This window comes from Cnephaeus nilssonii, assembly GCF_951640355.1.
Source record: "Cnephaeus nilssonii genome assembly, chromosome: 11".
In the NCBI taxonomy this organism is placed as follows: Eukaryota; Metazoa; Chordata; class Mammalia; order Chiroptera; family Vespertilionidae; genus Cnephaeus; species Cnephaeus nilssonii.
Window position 1 is genome coordinate 86,232,460 of NC_137082.1, and position 27,647 is coordinate 86,260,106.

Genomic DNA, 27,647 nt, shown 5'->3' on the forward strand with positions numbered 1-27,647 from the left:
TTCAGCCGGCGGGAGGGGACCGAGCTGTGCACTTGCACTCTCTGTGGATTTTCAAGGAATGAATTTCATATGAATGGATTCTAGAAAGCTCAGGTGACCTACTCCCTTTACTTCAGTCAATTTACCTTGAACTTGCCTGAACCCCACACTGCTACCTCGGAGTGGGGGGAAGGAGTGGAGTGATGAAGTTTTGTCTGACAGTAGACACCGTGACCCTGAGCTCTGCGCATGTGCAGGGTCATCACGTCTCAGAGCCATCGGAGAGAACTTCCCGAGAAGCGGCAAAGCCAGGGGCTGTCAGGGCAATGACAGTGACAGGCAGGACACCGAACACCGTAATTGGGCAAAGTCTGACCATCCCCTGTTCTTTGTTCTTCAGCACCCCTTGGCTTATCTGCCCATTTATAGAGGCCTGGCCTGGAGCGAGCAGGGAAGCCTAAAGCCTCGCTGCGTAGACGTGCGTGCTGTGTGGCCCGCTGCAGGGGCTGGCACTGCCGGTGTGGCCCACTGCAGGGGCTGGCACTGCCCGGTGTGGGCCGCTGCAGGGGCTGGCACTGCCCGGTGTGGCCCGCTGCGGGGGCTGGCACTGCCCGGTGTGGGCCCGCTGCAGGGGCTGGCACTGCCCGGTGTGAGCCCGCTGCAGGGGCTGGCACTGCCCGGTGTGGGCCCGCTGCAGGGGCTGGCACTGCCCGGTGTGGCCCGCTGCAGGGCCTGGCACTGCCCGGTGTGGCCCGCTGCAGGGGCTGGCACTGCCCGGTGTGGGCCGCTGCAGGGGCTGGCACTGCCGGTGTGGCCCGCTGCAGGGGCTGGCACTGCCGGTGTGGGCTACAGACAGAGCACTGAGCTTCCTTCCCGGACTCAGGTTGCACTTACTTGTTGGGAAATGACTTGCAAGGTTTTGCTTTCAGATATGAAAGCCTGATGGGGAATGGGGGGGGGGGGGGATCAGGTGCCACTTGTGAATCTTCGGGGCTTGTAACTGGGCAACTCTGGGAAAGGCCAGGTGGCTGCAGGTGCCATTTTCCCAGAATGCATTGGTATCTCGTCAGCGTTTGATGTTCCTCCAGCAGGACCGTGGAAGCATCAGAGCAGCCTGGCAGCAAACCCCGACACTAGCGCGGACATCACATAGGACAGGGCCACCTACTCCTCGGTTTCTGTCAACGAAACCTCCACCTTTTAGAAATATTACTATTTTCATTACTGGAACCTGTTCAATACCTCTGACCACTTTAAAAAAAATTTAACTTATCTCTGCAAGCAGAATTTATCTGACAGAACATTTTTTTTTTAAATAATGGGGGCAGGCCCATAACTCAGTTCAATCTGTTTATTTTCCTTTTTTTTTTTTTAATGATGATTGTACCTCTTATTAGTTCATTTCCTCATAGCCCTATAGCTGAATACTTTGTGGAAAAGTTCTCTTCTTGGACTCAAGAGCACTTCCTTTCTTCTGAGGTTATGGTTGTGTTTTGTAGTAATAATAAAAATAACAGCACTAACTACCATATGGAGAACACTCCATAGGGAGTACCAGGCACCACTCCTGCTACTTGAGATGGTTTGCATTTATTCTGTAGAAGCGCTCTAAGGAAAATATTTTTATGGCAACAATTAGCATCCAAGCAACCTGAGGCTGAGATAAGTTCATGAGGAAGCCCAAACAACCCCCGATGAAGACTCCTGAATCCACTCTGCAGTCTGCACAGCATTTTGCTGCCACCCCATTTTGATGTGATAAGTAGAGCTCTGAAAAAAAAAGACACGTGCAGCTAAATCATTATTTAAAATTAAGAGCCCACATTGAAGAAACTAGTGGACAATCTAGGGCAGGAATCGCCCATGGTTAGAGGAGGGCCCATGAAGCTGTCTCCGAAGCCATGTTTCTCTAAAGCAGATGGTACTGACTTACATTGTATTCTTACAAATCACTCCCAAAGAAGTATTTTCTAAAGACCCTTTGTTCACACTTTCTGTAACATTGAGAGAGGATCCATTGTCCGTCTGAGTGAATATCCTTTTTCTCATGACTATTGTTAATTTGGGGTATTTGGGGAGGCTGATGGAGATGGAGGACACCTAACACTCCCTTAGTTGTAATGAAGTCCAGAATCCCCTTTGGTATGTGAGTGATGTTTTCGTTCTATGATTGTGGACATTTTTCCTGTGCATACCCAAATTTTTTGGCCTCTTTTTTTCCTTTGAAGACTGCCTGTTCAAAGGGTTTTGCCAGCATGTCCCGGAACACAGCTATTTCATCTAAATTATTGAGTAGTTATGAAAATAAAGTCAATTCTGAAAGCTGTCTTTTCTTATAGATAGCCAAGAAGTTTGGTATGAAAATCTGACCTTCAATGGCAACTATGTTGCTTGAAGGTCTAGAAAAGAGGAAATGACCCACAATAGATGATAGACTAATTCATCCTCACAGAGGATTCCGAATGCCCAGTGTGCCTTCTTCCCCTTTAGGGTCTCATGCTTCTACCCAAAGCGCCCCTGATCTAAACAGGCCCCTCCTTTTGCCACTGCTGTGGAATGATACCAATACTGGGCTTAGAGGAGGAAGCCAGAGATTTCATTCTCTGATATCCATTAACTGTGAGTCCTTTGGGGCAGGGGAGGATAGTTCTCTAACTCTTCTTTCCCATCTGTAAAATAACAGTAATTAAACCACCCTGTCTATATAAAAGGGCTATATTAGACAATGTATATAAAATTTATTCCACTAAAAGAAAATAAATAAGATGCAAAAATTCACATCCGCAAGGCATACAATCTGATTGGGAGGATTTCCATTTATAAAGAAACATATTGTCCTAAATAACTTTGGTCTGGTAGAAGAGAGCAGTGTGACATGTGACACGTGAACCATGACTTGATGATTTTATTCTTACTTACTTTAGAGTAATATTGAATCCCAAACAGTCACAAGCCCCCTCCCACTATGTCACAATTCATCCTTAAAGCAACTTAACACAGCAGTCCTAAAGAAATATATAGTCCTGGCCGGTGTGGCTCAGTTGGTTGCCCGAGATGTTGCCGGTTTGATTCCCAGTCAAAGCACATGCCTGGGTTGTGGGCTAGATGCCTAGTAGGAGGTGTTCAGGAGGCAACTGATTGATGTTTTTCTCTCTCTCTCCCTCTCCTTTCCTCTCTCTCTAAAAATCAATAAAAACATATTTTTAAAAATAAAAAAAGAAATAGCTAAACCTTGGGCTGCATCCAGATTCATACAAGATGTGTGTGTTTTTTCTTTGTGGTAAAATCTACATGACATAACGTTTACCGTTTTAATGATTTTCAGTACAGAGTTCTGTGGCATTAAGTTCATTCACATTTTTGTGCAACTATTACCACCCTCTATCTCCAGAAGTTTATCATCTCCCTCAATTGAAACTTTGCACTCATCATTTCTCCCTCCCCATAACCCCTGGTAATGACCCAGAGTGCATATTTTAATGTACTAGCAGTAGTGGATAAAATAATGCTAACTGCTCTAAAAAATAATGGCTCAAAGCTATTTGATTCTATAAAATAGAAAAAGGATGTTTGTTGAGTGAAGACAGTTCTTCTCCCAGCTCTTTTCCAGAATTTGTGCAAACTTTGCTTCCTCATCATTAGTATATGGCTTTCCAGCTTACCTGCCTCAAGCCCACAGCTGTAGGAAGAGAACATGAAGGAAGCCATACAGGGAGGGCAAAAGTAGGTTTACAGTTGTGAGTATGTGAAACACACAGTTTATTCTCGTACTAGAGGCCCAGTGCATGAAATACATGCATGGGGGCGGAAGGGGTCTCAGCCTATCCTGCACCCTCTTGCAATTGGGGACCCTCAGCGGGTGTCTGACTGCTGGTTTAGGCCCGATCCCGCAGGGATCCCTGCGGGATCGGGCCTAAACCAGCAGTCAGACATCCCTCTCGCAATCCGGGACTGCTGGCTGCTAACCGCTCACCTGCCTGCCTGCCTGATCACCCTTAACCACTCTGCCTGCCTGCCTCACCGCCCCTAACCACTCTGCCTGCCTGCCTGATCGCCCCTAACCACTCGCCTGCCTGCCTAATCATTCCTAACCATTCACCTGCCAGCCTGATTACCCCTAACACCTCTGCCTGACTGCCTGATCACCCCTAATTGCTTGTCTGCCTGCCTTATCGCCCCTAACCACCTCAGCCCCTACCACCGTGGCTTCATCCAGAATGACATCCAGAAGGTTGTTCGGCTGTCTGGTCTAATTAGCATATTATGTTTTTATTATTATAGATCATCATTTATTAATTATTGTATTATTTCCCATATGAACAATTATAAACCTACTTTTGCCCCATCCTGTATGTGTAGTTTTTCTAGGCCAGCCTTAGAGTCAGCACACATCACACACACTCAAACCCATTGGTTAGACTCAGTCACATGGCCTCATTTAGACTTCAGGGGGGCTGGGAAGTAGAGTCCATGAAGAAGAAATGGGTTGAGGATGAGCCAGCCAGTCTCTGCTGTGTCAGTCAAAGTGATTTTAGAGTTAATATATATGCCCAGGAATCACCATTCATTCCCTTCAAATGTTGTCTTTATCTTTTTGGAAGCCTAACTTGCCCTGGCAGAAAAAAAAATAATAACTTTCATTCTACATATCTCCCAAAACCAAATACACCCAAATGGCAAAATTAAAACTTACATATAATTCCACGGAGAGGTAAGAGATATTATCTATAAATAGAAATGTTAAACAGTTGAGTAGGTTAGAAAGATTTTCCTCTTCACCCAGTCAATCAATTATATGAAGCCAATGAGGGTATAAAGGTCTAAAATCACGTGTGTCTTTAAAGAGTAGTTTAGTAGTTCTTGTTTCTCACATATCAGCACATGTCCATAGGGTTTGTTTTCTCTTAAGTATATAAATCCCAGCATGATCAGCAGATTGATTCATTTGTTGGGAACCATTAAGGAAGTTTTAATTGGGAAATGAGTTGGACACCTGTAGGCGGTGCTTGAAGAACAAGGCAAGGAAACGTGTTGTTGTTTCTGCACAGAAGGGGACCCACTTCCATTTACTAATTGCTCTTAACATAACCACAGGAGCTCATGCTCCACACACATCAACACTTAGCATCTGCCTTTTCCTTGTGTACAATGAAAGGAAATGCAGAAATGCATTTGTGGGCATTACTGGCAAAGACCAATTTGTGGAATAATTGAAACCTTGATTTTCTGTCATTAGCTGGAAGCTTATGAAATGCATTCCAGAGGTTTCTTCTTATTTTAATAGCTCTGTGTCATAAGGTTTAAATTCAAATTTATAAAGTGTCAAAGGGAAAATAATTGAATATTCAAGTTTCATGGAAATGGCACAAACTCGAACTCCCCAGTCACCCTGCAACATTCACTTGTAGGCCCTCAGTTTGTTTCCCATAGTACGTCTCAGAGGTCTTGGATTATGTCCCAGAGTCAACATTAAATAAGGAAGCAACCTTTTTTCTACCTCACTACTCTTGAACATTAAGTAAGATTTGGAATAAAAGTAGGGGTGTTGGAATAATCTTTCCCTATAACTTTGATTTCCCAGGGAACGAGCATTGAATACGACCCAGCCTGGGTCCCTTCAGCTCACGGTGGGGAACCTGAAGCCAGAAGCCATGTACACCTTCCGCGTGGTGGCCTACAATGAGTGGGGGCCGGGGGAGAGTTCGCAACCCATCAAAGTGGCCACTCAGCCTGAGTGTGAGTATGAAAAGGGAAGGGTGGCATTTAGAAAGTGTTTATCTTTTCCAGCCATATCCTTGAATACTTTCATAGAAATTTCTTGAGAAAATGGAAGGAAGATGTTTGAAGCAATGTATTTAACTCAAGGATTTTTAAAGGTAAGATCACTGTTAACAAAATGGCTTCCCCACTTGGGCCATGTCTCCTTACCGGCAAATTAACAACTACAAAGGCCTAATCCTTCCATACAGTCTATGTATTTACTTCCTATGTGAGGGAGTAACTTACTCTACCTGCCAATACTGCATAGTCAACATGGGGTTTCAGCCTCCTCCATTGACTTTTTCAGATTTTCCAAGTGTGTCTATGAGAATGGAGCATCAAAGGTAAAATAACGATGGCAAAGGACTTCTCAATGCAGGGACTTAGTAAAGAACTTAAACATGCACCCAATGCCCTCAAGTAGCTCCCAAGTAGGAATCAAGACTCAAGAAATGTACAGAGATGGTTGGTCCCTGTTGTGCAATCACACTGTCTGCTAACAAACCACTCTACTGAGCTGCGTGATCACAGAGTGAAGCAGCTCAGTGTTCTTTGGCCAACTTATAATTCAGTGATCTCTACTTTTATAAAGGAACAGCCCCAAGCCGTACCTTTGAAAAATACTTCTGATCTTGCAAAATGTTGATCTCTACTAAATTTCTAGTGTCATTTTGAAAAGATTGATGAGTGATGAGCAGTTCGCCAGCCTTATTTCATTTAAAACTTAAAATGTTGAAGAAGAGAGAGCAGGTGCACTCAGATATGTCATCTAGATGCTGGTCTCATGCTCTACATTTGGCAGCATCGCCATTCTTTCTTCCACTTGGTGACCGCTACAAAGACAAGATGGGAACAAATTGGGGGGTGGGAGAGGGGTGGGCCAGCAGCACAAGTCTTAGAAATATTTGCCTCACAGTAAGAAAACCCCAGGTAGCATCTTTAAAGCCATAATGATGTACAGGTTGCAGACAATATTTAGGGAATGCAGAGTTGCAGGCAGAACTCTCTAAGTAATTTTCAGGACTAAGACGCTGCAGCAAGACATGAAACCATACTCCAGACATGACCCCTCTGACCACGGGTCCTCGTGCAATTTCTCTGGTCATGTTCCCATAAAGTTGGTCCCCCTCCCAGGTTTCTGTTCTTAAGAATGTTTTGTTTTGTTGGCTGTTTGGATTTAAATCCCTAGGTAATGTCAATTTCCACTTCACGGTGTCTCTGGTAACATACCATTTGTGTCATCGATTTCTTTATTGACTTACTCTTCATAAATCATATACTATATGGAATCATTAACTTTTATAAATATTTGCTATTTTTAATCTATAAAGTTAAATAAAAAGAATTAGGTCAAAATATACATTTTCAAAAATGGTATATGCTATGTTGTCTACAGAGAGACTGTTTAAAAACCCATCAAAAATTCTCTAAAGAAAAATCGTGTCTAGTTTTCTAGTGGTAGAACTTAAAAGCATGTTCATTTTCAAAAGACCCAGTTTCTCTGAATTTTTTACTTCCTAATCCATGATGGTATGCCTAGAGTTGTTTTAGCATACTTTTCAGGGCTGACTGGCCATAAATACATTTCTGATAAAAATCCTAGGTTGTCACCCTTGCTTTCTAATATTGAGCAACATTATTTTTTCTTCTATAAGTACCAGTTTCTAAGTATCCAGTTTAGGAGACCAGTTTACAGTGGTGGTTTTTTTTTGTTGTTGTTTGTTTGTTTTAAACTCACTTTTTATGCCAAATTTCCATGACAAAGGACAAGAAAGTACTTTCTGTTTTGGCAGTGACTAATTTTAATGCTTTATTTCATTAAAAATATTACTCAGGATACAATATTTTCTTTTTTTAATTTCTTTATTGATTATGGTATCACATAATTGTCCTCATCCCCCCATTCCCATCCCAAACCCCTCCCCACATATGCCCCTACCCCCCTGTTGTCCGTGACCACTGGTTAGGCTTATATGCATGCATACAAGTCCTTTGGTTGATCTCTCCACCATTCCCCCACCCTCCCCTACCTTCTTTCTGAGGTTTGACAGTCTGATCGATGCTTCCCTGTCTCCGGGACTGTTTTTGTTCATCAGTATTTTCTGCCATTTTTTGTATTCTTAATTTTAAAAAATCAGTCAGTGATTATTTGTATCACACTTAGCTTTATAAAAGAAAAACAATGACATAAATAATTATAATTACATTAATGAACATTTAGTATGTTCCTAATACTGTTCCATGCTGTCTGAGGCACATTAAAACACACACACACATATGTATGTAATGAAGCAACAGCACTAATGGATATCAGCAACTTCTTGGGGAAGCAAATATTCTAAATATTTAACAATAACAAAACAACTAAAGTAAGGAAACTTGTAAGAAGATGTTAAATGAAATATTACCAACTGAGGCATAGAAGAGCTGTGGGCCCATTACCTGTGATGGCTGAGGCATAGTATCTAATTCCTTTTTTATGCCTAAATCATATCATGCCCACCTCCTCTAATAATCACTTTATTACAAAGACAGCTGCCTCAGTCATGGTATATCATCCATTCCTCCTCATTTAAAACACAGTGTGAGAATCTGTGCAGAGGACTCCACTGGGCGCTGGTCTCTGTCAGCATTTACTTTGCTTAAAAATTAGCATAAATGATGATAAGGCACAAAATAGAAACTACATGCCTGGCTGAATAAAATACGGGGCTCATTGGTAGTGTTGTCTTATGTAAGTTATCTTTCCTCCAGAAAAATGAAAATGGAGAATCCTGCCTTAGAAGCATGAAGGGGGCTTGAATTTTTTTCATTAAGGACAGTGATAATGGCCTTAGAATGCTCACTATATTTTGGCCTTTCACCCCAGAATTGTGTTATTAAATCATCTCTGTCTGTACCACTGTGGATGGAGTAAGAATTCTTTCCTTTGCAGCCATTGTTCATTTGCACGGTGACCTGATTCTACTTCAGTGAGAATTGCCATTGGAAAATTCTTCTCTTGCTGAGTAAACAGGTAGATAGGAACAATTCTGCCAAAACAGTACATTAGAGTATCCTTTACACCTTCAAATACAGCCAACTCCTTCAATTCATGTTGAGTAAGAGTGCTGTGCAGCTCTCTTGCTGTATTATTACAGACTTTAGGATAAATTATATGGTCACGATTAATAGGTATTGCATGTGTATTTTATCTTCTATTGTTAACACAAAGTGCCATTTTGGTGATTTAAAAATATTTCTAGCATAAGGAACACTTCATTTTCTCCAAGCCTGCTCAATCCAGCACCAATTGCTGATGGAGATGGAACATTCTAGAGACCCAGTGTTTATTTCCTATTGGCCCCTTCCTTCTCCTCTTCTCCTTTTTTCTTTTCCTCCTTCTCTCTCTCTCTCTCCTCCTTTCTCTATATTCCCCTCCCCCTCTCTCTAGAACTCTCTCAACTTCTTTCTGTGTTTTTAGAAGAAGTGCAAAGGCTGATTTTGTTATTTAGCTAGAATAACAGAATTTAGAGGCTAGAGGAATGGGGGCATATTTCCATCATTATTTCTCTCCCTGACAAAATGATCTTATCTTTTGAAAATGGCTCTCGTCTGGGTATGCATTTGGTGGCTCCTTTTATCACTGTTTTCCCCAATATGATGTAGTAATTTACACTAAAATTGCATAGCTTTTATACAAATTGAATTCAAGTTTTCCATATTATTTGAAAGTATCAACTCTATTATGAAAACCATATTCTCAATAAATAAATACTGATGGAAAATATGTCTGAAATACAAATCAGCCAGTAACTCTCCAAAAGCGCATGCATTTTGTAATAATCATTTAAAGAGATCAACAGCCCAAGACCCAGTTTATGAAATAATCACCCAGAATAGAATGCCTTGATTTATAGAAAGGTTTGTGTGCCCTGATTCTATCTTCCTTTTGCTAAACCCTTGCTACCTCCCCTGCCTTTATGGCATATAATTTCTCCAGTGTATTATCAGCAGGATTTAAGGCCCTGCCTGCTTAAGACTTGTCTAATCTTTTCACACCACATGTGGAGAATTTTTGAATTATTATGCGGGGTCCTTTAAGATGCTGTTACGGCAGTGTTATCACGAACGATGTAAAAATGGGCCACATACTGGCTGGAGGCTTGAGTTAGAATGGGAAGCCTATTTGCTAGGCCACAACCCAATTATCCACAAAACCTTTTTATATTTCTGAGTTGTAAGTAATATTCTTAGTCCATTCTATTCTTTACACTGAAAAGATGCGTGAAAGCCACCCCTAAGTCAAATGGCTTTAGAATGCATTAGCTAGAGGAATAGACATGTTTACTTTGCTCCTCCTGCCATGGATTATTTTTTTTCCAATTCTAACAGGGCTCTCGCTTGATGGTGGTTATGGAGAGAACTAAGACGTCTTTGAATATTATGTCTCCAAAATGTACTCCTTGTATCTTAGGGCAAGTTCCTTAATCCTGGAGGCCCCAGTTTTCTCAACTTGAAATTGGAGATGTTATTTACTCCTCCTTCTCCCAGGAGGTGGACATGAGATGGGATGAAATGGGAAGCCCCTGAGTCTTAGCTGCAACTAGTAGGCACTCAGTAGAAGTCCCCTGCCCCTTGCAAGGTTGCTGGAAACTTAGTTCCAACTGTCCTGCCCTTGCAAACACAGTGGTGACTCAGCAGGCTAATCACCAAGGTAAAAAGGCTAAGATAATACCTATTGACAGTTTAGAACTGGCTTGATTGCTATATAATAAGCCACATATATTTTTATTACTTTGTCCCTAATTATCTCCTCCCTATAATTTAGCAGGCTATTATAGACTGGGTTGTTTTCTAATTTACCGAATGCACATCTTTCTATTCCTACCTGCATGTGGAAGTTTTGTGATCAGAAAACACTCCGTCCCATAAAAGGCATCACAGCATTGCCTTTTTGTGAATAGCTGGTTTCTTAGAAGATGCAGGTAGAATCTGATCTGTACCTAATGTGTGGCAGATATACTAAATATAATTTATACTTTTTTCATCATGATTCTATAAATTAAGCAAATCAAGTAAAGTACAGTTCTGCCCAGCTCATTTTTTAACCACTTGAGCTGATTTGCAGTTATTAACTGCACTGCCTGGAGATTTGAGTGAATATTTGGGGTGACTATGGTGGCAAAGTTGACCGTGAACCAATCAACAATGGTCCAGTCATTTGGTACATGGCTTTAGGTTAATAGTAGAAAGAAATAAGGATAAGCACTGACATTCCACCTAAGTTTTGGACTAACAAGCCACATTTATCTATTTAAATTTAAGTGTGCAGAAATAAAATTGAATTTAAAATTTAATTACTCAAGCATACTAGAGGCATTTCAGCTGTTAAATAGCACTTAAAATTTAAATAGGTAGAAAACTAAAATTAAAATTCTTTAGTCTTAATAGCCACATTTCAGACGTTCATATATGACTCTTGCCTACCATATTGTACAACTCAGAGAAGGGGTCCATCATTGGAGAAAGTCCTATTGGACAGACGTGATCCAGACACCGTACTAGTAAAGGAGGGAATAAAACAAGTCAAATAATGTCCTGACTCTCCAGGAAATTACTTTAAGTAGAATTCACTAAAACATATTTAACAGATGAGTCCCCTGAGAATATTGAAAAGTGTGTTATTCATTGAATTAATGTAAAATATTTATTTTTAAAAAGGCCAGATAATCTGGATCTGAACATATCCTCTGGTTAGTTACGTAAAGTTCCTTAAATATTTTTCAAGTTAAAAAAGAAAAAGAAAAAGAAAGGATCTTTCAAATCACGAAGATGAAGGACAAAGATCACGTGTTGCTCGAGCTAAGTAGTGGGGCAGCATAGGTTCAGTTTCCCTCAGTTTCTACTCTCTCACTGTTATTCTCGTTTCTTTTGAGCGCCAAGCATAATTCAGGCTTCTTCCAGTGGTATCACCAAACATCCAGAGGAGCTGTCTGCTTGATGAGAAATAGAAAGTAATAAAAGCTAATGCACTTGAAACCTGTGTTATTTCATTAACCAATGTCACCCCAATAAATTCAATATTTTTTAAAAGAAAGGAAAAAAAAACTATTTCTCACTGATAACAGGTAGTACAAAGAAAGAGGATATGTAAGTGTCATAATAATGGGAAGTTTTCAGGAAATATGGCTATCTAGCCAGGGATATAGAGGTACCCAAAGCAGTTTTGTTTGGGGCTTAAATGCCTACTTTGATTATACCCTATAAAAATGAAAGTAGGTTGCTTGCTAAACTGAATTAGATCAAAAGAGAGCTTGAGCATCTTCAGGGATATTACCATCCAGCGGGGGCAGCCGAGTCAAACTCTTCTCCAAAGACAAAACAGCTGAGCTGAGCCTTCCTGGGGCACTCTCTCAGTTACATCTGATTTTACGGGAAGCTGGTGAAGGTGACTAATGAATAAAGACAGGAAGAGAATAGGGCATTTTGATCACATGTATATTTATGCATTCTCTCATCATGAGAGCCCTTTTTTACCTATGCAACAACCCATAGGCATTTACTGAACACTTACTACGTGTCAAGGCTTCTATAAGCTGTTGGAGATAGAAAGTAAAATAAGGTGGACAGGATAATGTCAAAGAAATTAGCAATGAAATGTTTGATGAAAATATATAGGGAAGATAAATTGTTCTGAATCATACTGTGGAATCAAATTGATTTTCTGTTTATTTTAACCTGAAGTTAGGAGTACATGGTCTTTATATGTTTTAGTATGAAATATGATACTGCATTTTTATGTTTTAGTATGTTTTACTATGAAATATGATAGTGTATTTTTAAACTATCACATCAAGAAATTTATAGTTGACTAACCTAATGTAATACCCAACAAAAATTAAGTAAAACTCATGTTGTTATCTTATGGATTCTTTTAACTGCAGATTATATTCTGTATGCTGTAACGTAGTAAATCTCATGTGCTATACAAAAGGACAATAATGTGACTTTAATTATCATCCTCTAACTTCAATGTTCCTGGATCATTATATTGTTTTAATAAAAGTATCATGTCTGTTTAGTAGGAAGATACCTAGGGAGATAAATGCATAATGTTCCCTATTCTATGAAAACTCTTCTCTCTCTCAACCCAATCTTCCCACCTTGGGAAAACCAGATCACATCTAATAAAGCAGTTGAGTTGGGTCAGAATTTCAGATTACAGAACACTTGACAGGTTCAGGGGATTGCCCTGGGTTGAAATTGAAAGATTTTAATTTGATAATACACAATTACTGCTTCAGATCATAGTTCTTGAAATCTGAATCCAGAGGTTGCCATCAATGTCTGAGAGGAAATGATAATAGGTTTTTTATCAACTATATGCCAAATGGTGGAACTCGTAGAACATGGTGACATGGTCAGTGCAAGTGACCTGTCCCTTACCACCTTACTTACACTCATAATCAGTGTTCCAGATCTTCCAAATGAAAGGAGAGTGAAAGGGGATTAACAACAATGACTCAGAAGTCAGGCTGCATTTGAATTCTGCCTCTTTCACTTACCTGCTAGCTGGGGTAAGTTGGCTTTGCTAAATCACAGAGTTGTCCTATGTAAAATGGAGCTATCTTTCAGGGATGTTGTAAAGCCTAAGAGAAAATCTGTAAAATGGGACATAACAGTACACTCTCAACTGCTTATTCTGATGATTAAATGAGGTAATTACTGTAAAATACTTAGCGTATTCTCTGGTACATTATCAGCCCTCAATAAATGCTAGCTCCTATAATTGTTCATTCCTCCATTGCTGGATTCTAATTATTTCTCATGCACTTGTGTTGTTCCTTAACACTGCAGGTAATTTATTCATTTCTGTCTCTGCGTTTTTCATGTGTTTGAAATTTTCTCCTTCTTTAGGCTATTTCATAAGGCTCTTCTATTTCTACTTTAAGATTTTATTTAAGATTTCTAAGAGCAGAAAGCCTACTTTGGTTAATTCACCACATTGGTCAATATGTTAGTCTGCATAAGTTCACCTTTCACTTTCCAAATTTTGAACCTTATCTTGTCATTCATTCATTCATTCCACAAATATTCCTTGTTTCCCCAATGGGCTATCCTATATTTCTCAGCACTGGGAATCTAGCAATAAATAAAGACGAAGTATTTATCCTCAAGGGGTTTATATTCTAGTGATAGAGAGGTACAATAAACAAAAATAAATGATGCAGAAGAATATAGCAGCTTAAGGGGATATGGAATGAAGAGGATAGAGGTGATTGTACAAGGGAAAATCAGGAAAGTCTTTATGAAGGAAGGGCATTTAAGGGGATCTCTAAGTGAATTTTGGAGGCATGCCTCAAAGATCTTGGGCAGAGACATTTCAAGCAGAGCAAATAGCAAGAGCCAAGACCCAGGAGATGGGGGAGGAGGAAGAGTGAAACATGAGTGAGCAGGCAGCAGGGCCCAGCTGTGAAAAACCTCCAACCCATGCTAAGAAACATTGATTCATTTCTCCGCACAGTGGCATCTACACAGGAGGGGGGCAGGGGCATCATCCAATTTTCATTTCTCAAATGGAAGCAAGGGGACTCCAGAGAAAGTGAATGTGGTTTAGTCAAGAGTTGTTCGTCGCTCAAGTTTTGGTGGGACTTGTGGAGGTGTTGAGAACTGGTGGAATTCAGGATACCTTTGCAAAATGGGGACAAGACTTGCTGCTGGATGTGGGATGGGAGAAAAGACAAGGGCCATATTTACTCCTTGATTTTAGGCCTCAGAAACTGAGTGAATTGTGGGATCATTGTTGGGGTCAGACACTGAGTAAGGAGCTGTCTGGGAGGGTGTGTGGTGAGGGAGGGGAGTGCTATGGGGGATAAATCAATGATTCCTTTTATTTTTTTACTTTAGAGTAGAGTATTAAATAGATTCAGGTTTTATTTATTTAGTGAGACAATGAGCTCACATAAGGTGCCCAATATTTTGAATATAAAACTAAAAGCAAATGCCACAAACTGCTAGGCCATAGCCAATGCAATGCACCTTTCAGCTTCTAATAGTGTCAAACTGAGCAGTTGTTGGAAAACATGGGCCAATCTCCATGTTGTAAACTGTAGAACATCTGTACCCTCTATGCCCCTCAGGCATGCATGGCAGGGATATGCGCAGTGCCATGCACAGAAGACACTCAAAGGTGTATTCATCACAGAGCAGTCGCCTTCTTAGAAAGCCTGCGGCAGGCCAGTGACATATAATGTGATGTGGCTAACACCACAGAAAGGAGAATTGACGAAAGGAGGCCTCAGATCTGCAGCCCAGTCTTCCAGCTGCCAAGATTTCCCAATGAACCGTTCCACAATGTGCAAGGTAGTGCCAAGATAAGTATCAGCTCAGATCAGCTTGTTTTCCAGTATGTACTTTGCCTGTGTTCATTAAACAGGAGACTGGGTTCAATGGGATGTCTGTGCAGGGATGATCCAGAGTAGGTATCACTTTATGGCTCTGAGATGCATCAGAATTTTACTGGCAGAAGCCAAGTTCAGGCTTAAGCAAAGGCTGCAGAATTAAGGAAGAGTTTGCCTTTGGACTCATAACAACCCTTTTCACTACCCTCTCCCCATCTTGTGGTCTTATATCCTCCATTAACTCAGGACACCCAGAAGCCAAAACGATATCTGAAAAATAATGTTGAATCCACACATACTTTTGTGATTGTTGATTCAAGTCACTGAATTTGAAAAGGAATAAACTTGGAATTCAGAGAGGTTAAGGCAAATCCTAGGATGGGTTAGTTCATGGTTGGGAACCTCAGGCCTATGTCTAGTGTCCTAATTCAGAGTTGTTTATATGTCTCATCCACTGTTTTAATAAAGACACCTATCATATTGGGTTTAATGCTAATCCAATATGACTTCATCTTAGTTTATTAAAGGCAAAGATCTTTCTGGGTACATAGATTTTTTTTTTTTTGGGGGGGGGGGCGGGTGCACTATTCAAACTAGTACATATACTACCCTACCAATCAGACATATTGTTAAAGTAAGATGACAAGTAATCATATTGAGGCAAACTATAAAATTTAAAAATAATGATAAAAATAAATATTTACTTTTTATTATGAAGCTAACTTTCATTTTAAAATAATTTCAGTAATTGTTGCTCAAGCAGAGAAATATTAAGAAACATCCCTAAAGTCCTTAAAAATCATATTTGATATGTTTCTACCTTTTTCCTTTTTGAAATTCTAATGCCAGCTTGTAGGCTGTGGGACGGAGCACTTTCTGAATATTAAGGGCTGCACACTGCTCAGGTGACCCTCAGGGAACCAAGGAGTCCAAGGAATCATTTGAATAACAGAGTTTGCAGAAGCCGTCAGTGAGAGCTCTTACTGACACCGACCACACGCTCCGATTTTTACTGTTTGACCTTCGGTTGATAAAAACCCCATAATCACTTCCTCCCAGACATTGATGGCAACACCTTGACTCTGATTTTAACAGCTACAACCTGAAGCAGTAATTGTGTGGCATCACCTTAAACTCTTTCAACTTCAGCCATAGCAATCCCCTGCACCTGTCAAATATCCTGGGAGCAAGAAATATGGCTCAACCCCAACTCCTACCTTAGATGTGACAAAATTAAATGGGACGGAGATAATAGTGTGAGAGTGGGGATTCCAACCTAGCATAACATTTCTTCCACAATGCTGAAGTGTGACAAAGTGTGTGTGTGTGTGTGTGTGTGTGTGTGTGTGTGTGCGCGCGTGCACATGTATGTTCAAACTAAGATTAGCCTTGATTATTCCAGGGAAATGGAAAAATAATTAGTTGAAAGTTAACTGCCTTTTAACAATTCTTTAATAAGTTAAAATTCTTTAGTAAGTTAAAATACTTATTAGGTAAGAAAGTATAGCCATGCCAGGGTAAGGTTTAAAAAATCCCAACATTATTGAGCTTCAGCCAGTCTGAGTGAGTTGTGCTAACTGTTGTGCTAAGGAACATGCTAGACACATAACTTGAACTCCTTGTTATAAATCACTTACTTGATCTTTACCCTCAGTCTACTGTGTTGATTCAAAGCCCTCTCCTACTATCTAATAACTAGAGGCCCAGTGCATGATTTAATCATGCACCTGGTGCACCAGCGGGCTGGCTGTCTGCCGGTGCCCCAGGCCTTCCTAAAGCCTCCGGCGCTGCGGAGGCTTTCGAAAGGCCTTGCGCCGGAGCAGACAGCCGGCCAGGTCCCCCGCTTTGGCCTTTGATCGCGGGGGACCTGGCCGGCTGTCCGCCGGTGCTCCAGGCCTTCCGAAAGCCTCCGGGGCAGGCCTTCCGAAAGCCGCCGGGCGCCGTGAGCTCAGCGTCCTGCTGGCCCAATCAGCTACACCGGCCACCCTGAGTCCCGCCCCCTGTGCCTCCTGCTGGCCCAATCGTGGGCGTAGCGGAGTGATGGTAATTTACATATTACCATTTTATTATGTAGGATAATTATTACTTCCATTTTGGGGAGGTGGGGGGAGGGAAATTGACTGATAGTTCAGTTTAAGCTCTTCTCAAAAATGTTTAGGACTCCCAGAGAAAATTGATGCTATTTCTAGTGGGGTGTTTTATCATTTAATATAATATTTAACCACAAATAACAATGTAATAATAGATTTAAAATATCACTGACTTATTTTAGATTATGCCAACATCTTGCTAATTTTACCACTTTGAATATGGTTTATTCTATCTCTTCTTTATAATTTAATGTTCTTACAGTAATTTTGAATTACACTCACTTTAGAAATATTGAATTTTCCTCTAATCTGATTGAAGAATTCTTAAATTTTCCTGGTAGCATTGCCTATATATGTAATGTTTGGTATTGAGCACTTGAAATATGGCTTGCCCAAACTGAGGTGTGCTGTTAGTGTAAAATCTACACTGGATATGAAAGGCTAAGTGTAAAATATTACATTAACAAATAAGCAAAGAAAGAAAAGATTCATGGACACAGACAACAGTATGGTGATTGCCAGAGGGAAGGAGGAATGGGGGGAAGTACAAGGGGATAAAAGGCAAATAACAGTGATGATAGGAGACTGACTTAGGGTGGTGAATATACACTAAAATATACAGCTGATATACTATTATTCTAGAATTGTATACCTTAAATCCACATAATTTATTAACCAATGTCACCCCAATAAATTTAATTAAAAATTTTTTACATTGATTATGTTTTGAAGAGATGACATTTTAGATATATTTGGTTAAATATATGTTATTAAAATTAAATTTATTTAATTTTTACTTTTTTAATGTGGCTACTAGAAATTTTAAAGTACATATGAATGTTATGTCGCTCACCAATATTTATATTGACAGTGATAATTTAATGTATACCCTTATGTCTTATACCCAACTAGAAGGCAGTCAAGAAGACATTAAAAATATCAGATGTTGCTAATATGATATCAAATTGATATTGCCCATTGAATATTGAGATTCAGAGTTGCTGAAATAGATAAATTTATCTGCAAGAATTATCAAATATATTTATATTTAACAATTAATTTATTTTACTGCAGATTTACCCAACATCAATACCAATAGCCTTTGAACACCAAATACATCTTTTTTCCTAGTGGTCTGACAATTTACAGCACCAATAAAAATAAAAGCAGAACAGCCCTAGCTGGTTTGGCTCAATAGATAGAGTTTCGGCCTGCAGACCGAAGGGTCTCAGGTTCAATTCTAGTCAAGGGCACATGCCCGGGTATGGGCTTAGTCACCAGTAGGGGGCGTGCAAGAGGCAGCTGATCAATGATTCTCTCCCATCATTGATGTGTGTGTCTCTCTCTCCCCTTTCTCTTCTCTAAAATCAATAAAAATATATTTGAAAAAATAAAAACAGGACAGATGGGGTTAAGGACTGAAAGGATTCTTTGGATGCAGAGCCGCACACCAGTGTCCCTGTGTTCAGATTTACTTAAAGTCATTGTCCAACTTCCCTGAGATGATTAACTGCTGAAGTCTATTTGTCTTCCTGCTGCTATCTCTGAACAAGCCTAAATCTTCCATGTGGTTAATAAACTTCTTATCTTTTGAATACTGAAAATAAAATAAACTTAATCCTCAGGGTAGTTCAGTCGAGAGCCGGGGAGCCTTTTAGATGTTTCTCAGAGATAGAGGACAGCTAGGTTTTCTGCCCCGTGCGATTATCAATCTTCCCCATGCGCGCATATATGTGTAAGGGTGTTAAAGGTGCTTCTCGGTGATAAATGTCAGTGGCGTCGCACAGTGAATATTAATTTCAATGTTGTCAAGGTCAGATGTGTGCCCAGGTTCATTGTTCCTGGAATTTTTATTGCAGCCACTGCTACGGAAGGTTTTTTTTTGTTTTTGTTTTTGTTTTTTATCTTGGGCCTCTTTTTCAGGCATCAAGAGCAAAAGGGAGCATAATTCTTCAACATCCATGCACAATGCTCTGACGAAAAGTACCTTAGCACAGTCTTCTCTGTCCATTGGGACAATTATTTCTACTAAGACCAAAATGTGGGTTTAGAGGAACTAAGTTAGGTGGGAAGAGAAAAAAATAGATGATCACAAAATCTGGAGACTAGCTGATGTCCCTGAAAAGCCGCTGGCTGTATGTGGAAAATGAAAGAAAAGAATTGCAGGAGACTGTAAATTTTAAGAGAGGTTCCCTTGCTTCTCCGGTCAATTCTCACAAGGCCTCGCACCATGTAGAAGTTAGTTAATATGTATTGAGCATTTACATAGTGCCAGATGTCATTTGTCAAATATTTATCATTAATCTCCACAACAAACCCATGAGATAGATACTGATATTAACCTCATTTTTAAGATAAGAAAAACGTAAACTCAAAGGTATTTAGTAGCTTGACCCCAGCCATATAGCCTGCACGAGGACGGTTCTGGATTTGAACCGAGGGTCTCTGATTGTGGGGGCCACACTCCGGATTGTTAGTGTCTGTCTCCAAAGCTTTATTAGTTGGCATCACTTGGCATTGCCTGCATCAGAGTAGCCCAGACCTCTGACTTGGAGAACAGAGTTCTCAATTTCTTCCTTAACTTGTAGTCCCTCCCCCAAGAGCCAGTTTATCCAAGGCAGTTTCTTATCCCTTGAAGCCTAGAAATAGAAAAACAATAATTTTCTTTCCCAAAGAGAGGGTATCTTTTAAGGTAGGATCTTTCTGTCATTATGTAGACAAACCTACTCACTTGACTGTCTGAAAGAGATGGCTGCTTTCTTCTCCTCTGATAAACGGCTGCAGAACTCTTTTATAAAAGCAGTCTCTACATGCCATTTTATTGCTCTATTAAAACTACCAACATCATATATTGATTCTTCCCACACTGGCCATAAGACAAGCCAACGTGAGAGAGGTTGCTGGGATCAAGTTACATCATCACCATGGGGAACACTGCGTTTGCTGGAGACTTTTTCTGTGATGCATATCACAGAGCAGTGATATTTTTGTGTACAGAAAGACCACCCTGAAGGATATACAAGTCTCAAATAAGTGTGAAGTACGTGAGAGGCCTGCCCCTCGCTGGGATTCGCTGCTTAGGCTCTTCCATAGGAATAAACTTAAATGTCTGGTCTGGATAACAACAAAAGTAACCCTGCAGAGAATTTATGAGGAGGTTGGAAGGCTTAACTTATATCTGGTATTATGACACACCAGGCAGATCCTGGCTCTTTTATCAGGTACGCTGTTGGCCATTTATGGTTTCTAAATGTAATCAGGTCAGGACCATGCCCTACGCATGGACGGAATTCTGTGCTTCCCATTTGCCTTTTACATGCATCACCTCCTCATGTTCTTCTAGCAACCTCGAGAACCAAGAAGAACAAATACTCTTTCCTTCCATTGTCTGATGAGGGAACCAAACTACGGAAAAGTGCAAGGGGCTCGAGTTCAGGAAACAGTAATATCAACCACCACGTTACTTGGAACACTTTACTTCCTTTGTAGCCTCCTATGATCCTTATAATGGGCCTGTTATGTAAATGAAAATGATGTGCAGAGTGTTTAAGTAATTTGGCCCAAGGATACGCTATTATTAGAGAAGAGTTTTTGTGTGTGTTTTTTAAATCCACACCACATTTCCCTAAAATTGGTAGAACATTATTTGATTTTTTTTGATAATGCTAACAAAGTAGAAAAGCAAATTAATAATTCCATGCTTGTGAGTTTTTTCCCCAATATAACATTAATTGTGCCATTAAATACTTCAGATGATAAAGTATTTAAGTACAAATACATTTTACTTAAATACTTTATCATCTGAAGCTTTCCCCAAACTGGTTTTTCTCTCCATTTGCCAACTTGTTAAGTTCTGTTCCAGAAAGGCTAATGTCAAGGCCATTACCCATCAGTCTCATGCACACCCATGTGTCCTGACTCACTAGATTCTCCCTTCACACCTGAACTCACCTGTCCTTCCTTTGCCCACACTGCAATTCTCTATCTTTTTGAGCCACAATTGTTATATAGCATTATATGAGTTTCAGGTTCTCAACATAATGCTTCAATATGTGTATACTCTGCAAAATGACCACCACAGTGAATCTAGTTACCATCTGTCACCATACAAACTTAGACATTTCTTTTCCTTGTGATAGAACCTTTAAGATGAACTCTCTTGGTGACTTTCAAATATGCAAGACAGTGTTAATATAGTCGCCATGTTATTTATTCTATCCCGGTGACAATTACTTTATAACTGAAAGTTTGTACCTCTTGATCCCTTTACCCCAGTGGTCGGCAAACTCATTAGTCAACAGAGCCAAATATCAATAGTACAACGATTAAAATTTCTTTTGAGAGCCAAATTTTTTAAACTTAAACTTCTTCTAACGCCACTTCTTCAAAATAGACTCTCCCAGGCCGTGGTATTTTGTGGAAGAGCCACACTCAAGGGGCCAAAGAGCCGCATGGGGCTCGCGAGCCGCAGTTTGCCTACCACGGCTTTACCCATTTTGCCCACCTCTCAATTCCCCTCCCCTCTGGCAGCCATAACAAAATATTTCATAGTACTGGAGATAGCATTATATGCTAAATATATAAAAAGGATGATCATTTTTTAAAATCAGCTTATACTTTTATCTAAAAATTTAAACATAATGGAAAGTAGCCAAACCCAAGCTATTCTGGGGAGAAAATTTTTAAAATGAAAACTGTCAGTACCATTCATTAGGTTTATACGACATCAAACTGCCTTTAGTAATATGGAAACTTAAGCACATTTGGCTGAAACTTTAAGTTTTTAGCTCCATTGTTTGATATTTCTTAGGCAATTTTTCTAGATCATAAAAACAATTGCTTTTGTCATTACTTAGAAGTCTCCAGTTTAGATGGTTTGAGACCTCAATTATACAGTCAGAAATGTACTTTACCCATTCTACATTTCTAGGCAGTTCCTGTGTGTTCTAAAGTGCAATTAAAAGAACTCTCCATGCTTTGCCAAGACTATTACTACTTGGCTATGTTAGTGAAAAATCTGAGGAACCACATGGAAAAGACCTTATTTTGAAGTCAATTCTTGTAATCATTTTTTTTTTTATCAAACTGCTTCGAGTTCTAGGATGAATCACAAGAAGACTACTTTCAATACTATTTCTTCAAAGAGGATTGTTAAAGTTTTTCTTACTGTGCTGTCAAAAATATCCATCACTCAATGTATGAGCATATATGCAGATATGTGTCTATATAAATAATATGTAAGTTAGGTCATTTATATCACAAACATTTTATATATGTGTATAGATTTATAGGTATATCTATGCAGACAAAAGCACACAATGACACAGCTGATTATATTGTGAGTTAGCAGATAGCACCTCTTAAAACCCAAAATAAAATTATTAGGCAATAACTGCTTCCTCCAATCAAATCTTGTCATATTTATGTGGTTTTGTAACAGAAATCGTACCCCATAGTTTGTGCTTCTTCTTGCCAAATTACTGTCATATCTCTAACAACCTATAGTTCAGTCAAGAGGGGGTTTCATTATGTTAATAATTACATTGCCTGCAGGCTTTTGATGTTGCATTCCCCATACAGAATAGAAAAAGATTTCATAGAAATATCATTAAAGCTGTTAACTACAGGAGGAAAAAATCAAAGAGGCAATCAAAGCATGCACTTTATTATCAATAAATGCAAATAGTTTCAGCAACGCCTCACATTGGAAGCAGATTCAGTGAGGAGATCAGTGGAAATGGAAGCTGCTGCTTAAATAAGAGAGCTTCATGGTGTAAATCTACTTGGATCTCCACAGATAATTACTTAGATCCCTGGCTATCTAGTTTTTTCAAGTGGACTCAAGAACCTTTTTTAAGTTAACAAATGCAAAAGGACGTGGACTCATCCTCAGAATTCTGGTCGGAATTGAAGACCTCTGAATGATAGGTCGTCATTTGAATGACAACCCATGAGATATATATTTTTAAATGCACTGATACTAAAGTAGTTCTTAAAACAAAGGATTTGGTGACTGTTAAATTGATGATTTAGGAACAGTAGGACACATTATACTGCACAGTCATTTAGAAAAGACTTTAAATATTCAAATGTTCAACTACACATTCTCTGACACTAACATTTGTCTTCATTTCAGACTTCCAGCTGAGAAACATCAGCATAATGGTGAAAAGACATCAGCCTTATGCAGTATTATGAAGACAGTGGCATATCTTGATCCTTCTAAAGCTTTTTCTATGAAAATCTTATATTCACATTCTTATTTGAAAGGGATTATTTAAACTCCCAAGATATTTTTAGAACTATATATTTGATAAATCATAATTTAAGTTTTAGTCTGATTTATACAAACATCACATTAAAGTACAGAAAAGTCAGAAAGGTAGATGGATAAATATACATTGAAATAGAAACAGAGCAAGAGAAAGGAAAAATGGGTATTAATTAATATATGCTGTGTGATTTCTTAATCAGAAGGCCTAACATCTTATAAAACCTAAAATATTTAGTGATTTAAACCAGATGAATTCAGATGTCTTTGACCATAATTTGTAAAATGAAATATAAAAATCTATTCACATACATTTCAGTTTTTGAAACCAAGAGCATTTTATTAAAAGTTGAAGCTGTCTCTTTAAAGTGAAATTATTACCATATTTCTATCATGAAGTAATTTACAATCAGTACAAGTGATTTGATAATAAGCACCAGTTTTCAAAACTAAAATAAAACAGAGATATTATCTAAGACATTGGGAGCTAACATTTGAAGAACGATGGGAACTATGGACCCTACACCTCCAAAAATACACATATTACATTCTCAAAAACGTTTATACAATTTCAGAGGGTCCATGGACTCGTTGATGTTAAGGACTGGTTCCTATAAGTAGATTAGGAACAAGAAACCATACTTCTGACTCTAATCATAATCAATTAGAACTCATTAAACAATGATATATTCTCTCTCCCTCTCTCTCTCTCCCTCTCTCTCTCTCCATCTCCCTCTCCCTCTCCTTCTCCCTCTCTCCTCACACACACATCTTGTCTTTAGTATGACTATGTCTGATAACTCTTACTTTAATAAAAATTCAGCTAACGTTTATATGCCATTTTAGAGATTAATATGCAATAAGATCTCATTATAAAGTACTCTGATATATTATAAATTTATATATAGTCAGAAATTACTGTTCCCCTTGCAAATAGTGACATGTAATACATCTCATTTACTTTGGCGTATTTAATTTTTTCTTAGGTACAGGTATTATAATGACTTTCTACTGAAACGCAATATTGAAATTTAAAAAGGTGGTTGGTTAGGCTGACATTGATTGATGAGTTACTTGCATGGATTATGCATCTATTCTGAAATCTTTCCATTCTTTGAAGAAATAGGTAACCTGAATAGAGATGGAGAGAAATTAGATGCAGTTTGCCACAAAATTATTGTCCAAAGGAAGGGATCAGTGGTGATTATTAAAGACATCTTGGAAATGATGAGTAGTTAAGCCCATTACCTTTCTTGACTGACATACTAAGATGTGATGAAATGGAAGGCAGAAGCCGTTAACTGTATTGATTTCACATCTAATTTCCATTGTTGAACATTTTTGTCTCCCTTTTTCTCTTTCTCTCTTTCTAATGTGCATATAATAAATCAGATGTAAAGCCATATAAGTTATTCTTAAGTATATTTATGATATGAATCTGAATAAGAAAGGATAGTCATGTATATATACATACACAAACATACCTCCACAATGAACATAAAACACAATATATTAACTGCAAACCTACATTAAAGCTATAAATCAAAGGGAAACTGTTAGGAAATGTATGAGTTTGAATTTATAGTACTATTGTGAAGAAGAGTAAGCATTTAATAGTTTATGTGAAAAATAGTCTTGGTACTAGCCATGAATGCTGTGAGGAAGAATATCTCACAGGCAGGCAGTATTTGGGTCTGGATAAAATAAATAATTATATAGACGATAAAAATATGATTTGATGGTGATTCTTTGATGTCTTGATGTTTATATTCACTCAGAACAGCATAGGTTATTATATTATCATTTTATTTTATAACAAAAAGTTAAAGTAGGAAATAATTTAGTAGTAAAAGGCAGTCTTTTCTCAGAAAAAGATCACTAGAAACATTGGAACAGCAAATAGAATGTTATGTGGATGGAAACTGGTGAAAATACATACAGTTGTTTGAAAGTACTTACACTGAATGCCCTTTTTTAATTCAGATGTCTATATTTTCTGCTTGAAATTCTGGAAACCTAGGCACACGTTTTTTCCTGATGGTATCTAATGACCATTCAGAGAGGAGACTAAGTCAGTGGATTAAGAGGTGATCAGAGTAGGCACTGCCAGTGTGAACTGAATCCAGATGATAGTACTTACTGCCTGGTGTTTTCCCATCAGTGACTAAGCTACATGTGCACATAAAGAAATTACACTGTGTGCAGAGTGCACACAGGCTCCATGCACATGACAAACACGGACGTACATACCAAATTCAGGTCTCACCAGGTGTCTTGAGGAAACACTGTTTTCTGATCACTTGCAGTGACAATGCTGAATAAACCACATCAAATGAGTTAGACTACAGTTTATTTTAGGCTTGTGATTTACGGTAACCTTTGGGAACTGTATGGAAAGCTGTTCATTTGACATACATCTATTAAATACTGTCTGTATACCTAGCATTGTGCCTATCCCTGCGGAGAAGAGAATTGCTCTTATTATTTGGGAAACTAAGTGGAGGTTTTTGACCATCCTCTGGACCAAGAGCCAAGACGCTAGCAGCCATGTCTGGGCTCAGCAGGGAGGAATCAGGCCTCATGTTTGTGCTTGTGGGGTTGTTCCTTGAGCTGCAAATGTCCCTGTGGTCTCTTCTTCCCAGAGGCCTGATGGAAGTGGTTGTGAGGTTGGCATGTCTGATCCCCATGCCCCCAACTAGTCCTAGTTTAGCAGGCTGTGCATCCCTGGTTCCTACCATGCCAGGCAACCCTCTCAGCTTCTCAGGTGGCTTGTTCTTCAAAAATTCAAATCAATTTTAATGGTTTTCCGTTACCCCCCTTTGCTCCAGTGGAGCAAATCAGCAGAATCTCCTCAAACATCCAATCCCCCCGCACACACACTCACACACACCTTTCCATACACGCACTTCTCTCCTAGTCCTCCTGGGAAAGCTTCTACCCTGGGAAGCCTCCCTTGAATGTGTAACATCACACAGAAGGAATTAGGACCTTGGCGTTGGCCATGTTTAAACCTTAGTCTTTGTTCCCAGAATGAGCCATGCTAGTAGTAAGCAGTGTGCCTTCATGTTAGCCAATGGGCAGTGAGCAGGAACTCATTCAGTTAATACTTTCCACATCACTGGGCTGCACAGATATGCTCTGTGAGCTTCCAAAACCTGCACCCCTCACATTCACATGTGCCAGAGCAGGTCGCTCAGCTTCAGTTCTCCTCCTTTCTTTATCATCTACCTTCCTTAGAAGAATAGTGGACTCCAAGTCAGAAATGTTCCCTCATGAGCTGTTTGCTTTGTCTTTGTGAAATTATAGAAGCATCCAAATTGTTTAATTTTTCATATTGTTATTTCAAATATTGTACTTTGCAAATCCAGTTGAAAATGTCAGTGGGCAAGTTTTTAATTTGCTTTGGTTTGTTTTTCCCCATGAAGCAAAATGCCTCCTTTGTTATAATCTAATTCTAATTGTATCACTATAAGCTTTGACACAAGGCAAGACTCCCTGTTGTTCAGTATTATCTACCGAAAGCCCCTTTGTAGAAGAGGGGATTTTCCAGACAAATGATCCCTTCCTGGAAGAATAGCAGCACGGGGTGCTCTCATACAATGTCTTTCAAAGTGCAACTGTTTGGGATCTAGAGGTCTACTTGTGGAAGAAAGGACGCATAAAGAAGAACGGGGAATGCAATAATGAACCGTGTAGAGATGGCCTGAAATAGGAGGCATCTCTGTAGAGTCATGAGAGATATACATATGTAGCTGTATATTTTAGTATATGTATGCACATATGCATTTGTGTATGTATGTATATGCACACACATATGTTTCCTGATTGCTGAAAGGATCTAGAAGCAAGGACAACCGAACTGCAATGAGCAGTCTAACACCCTGACCTTTGTCTCGGATACCATTCCCCGAGAAAGGAACCAGAAATCTTTGGAGAAATGTGATTCCAGAGCCGGGGCAGGATCAAGATGGACCTATAATATATTATGCCAGGAAGAAAGGAAGTGCTCTGTAAAGGATGGGGCATGTCATAGGACAGAAGATTAAAAGGGGCCCCACTGGCCAAATCTGGCACAATTCAAACACCCAAATAATTTAGTGCCGGGGCTGACCAGCAGACCCTGAGCAACGGATGGATAGATTCTTCTGACGCACGTTTCTGTGA

General features: G+C 39.4%; 1 protein-coding gene across 1 annotated transcript in view; it reads left to right on the plus strand.

Moving 5' to 3' along the window:
* DCC (DCC netrin 1 receptor) overlaps window positions 1-27,647 on the plus strand; it is a gene marked incomplete at both ends in the record, with an annotated part of 938,651 nt that overhangs the window by 689,917 nt on the left and 221,087 nt on the right. Inside the window, one exon of the mRNA XM_079784846.1 lies at window positions 5,561-5,715. Within this exon, the coding sequence (XP_079640972.1) occupies window positions 5,561-5,715 (155 nt within the window). The remainder of the gene's footprint in view (window positions 1-5,560; window positions 5,716-27,647) is intronic.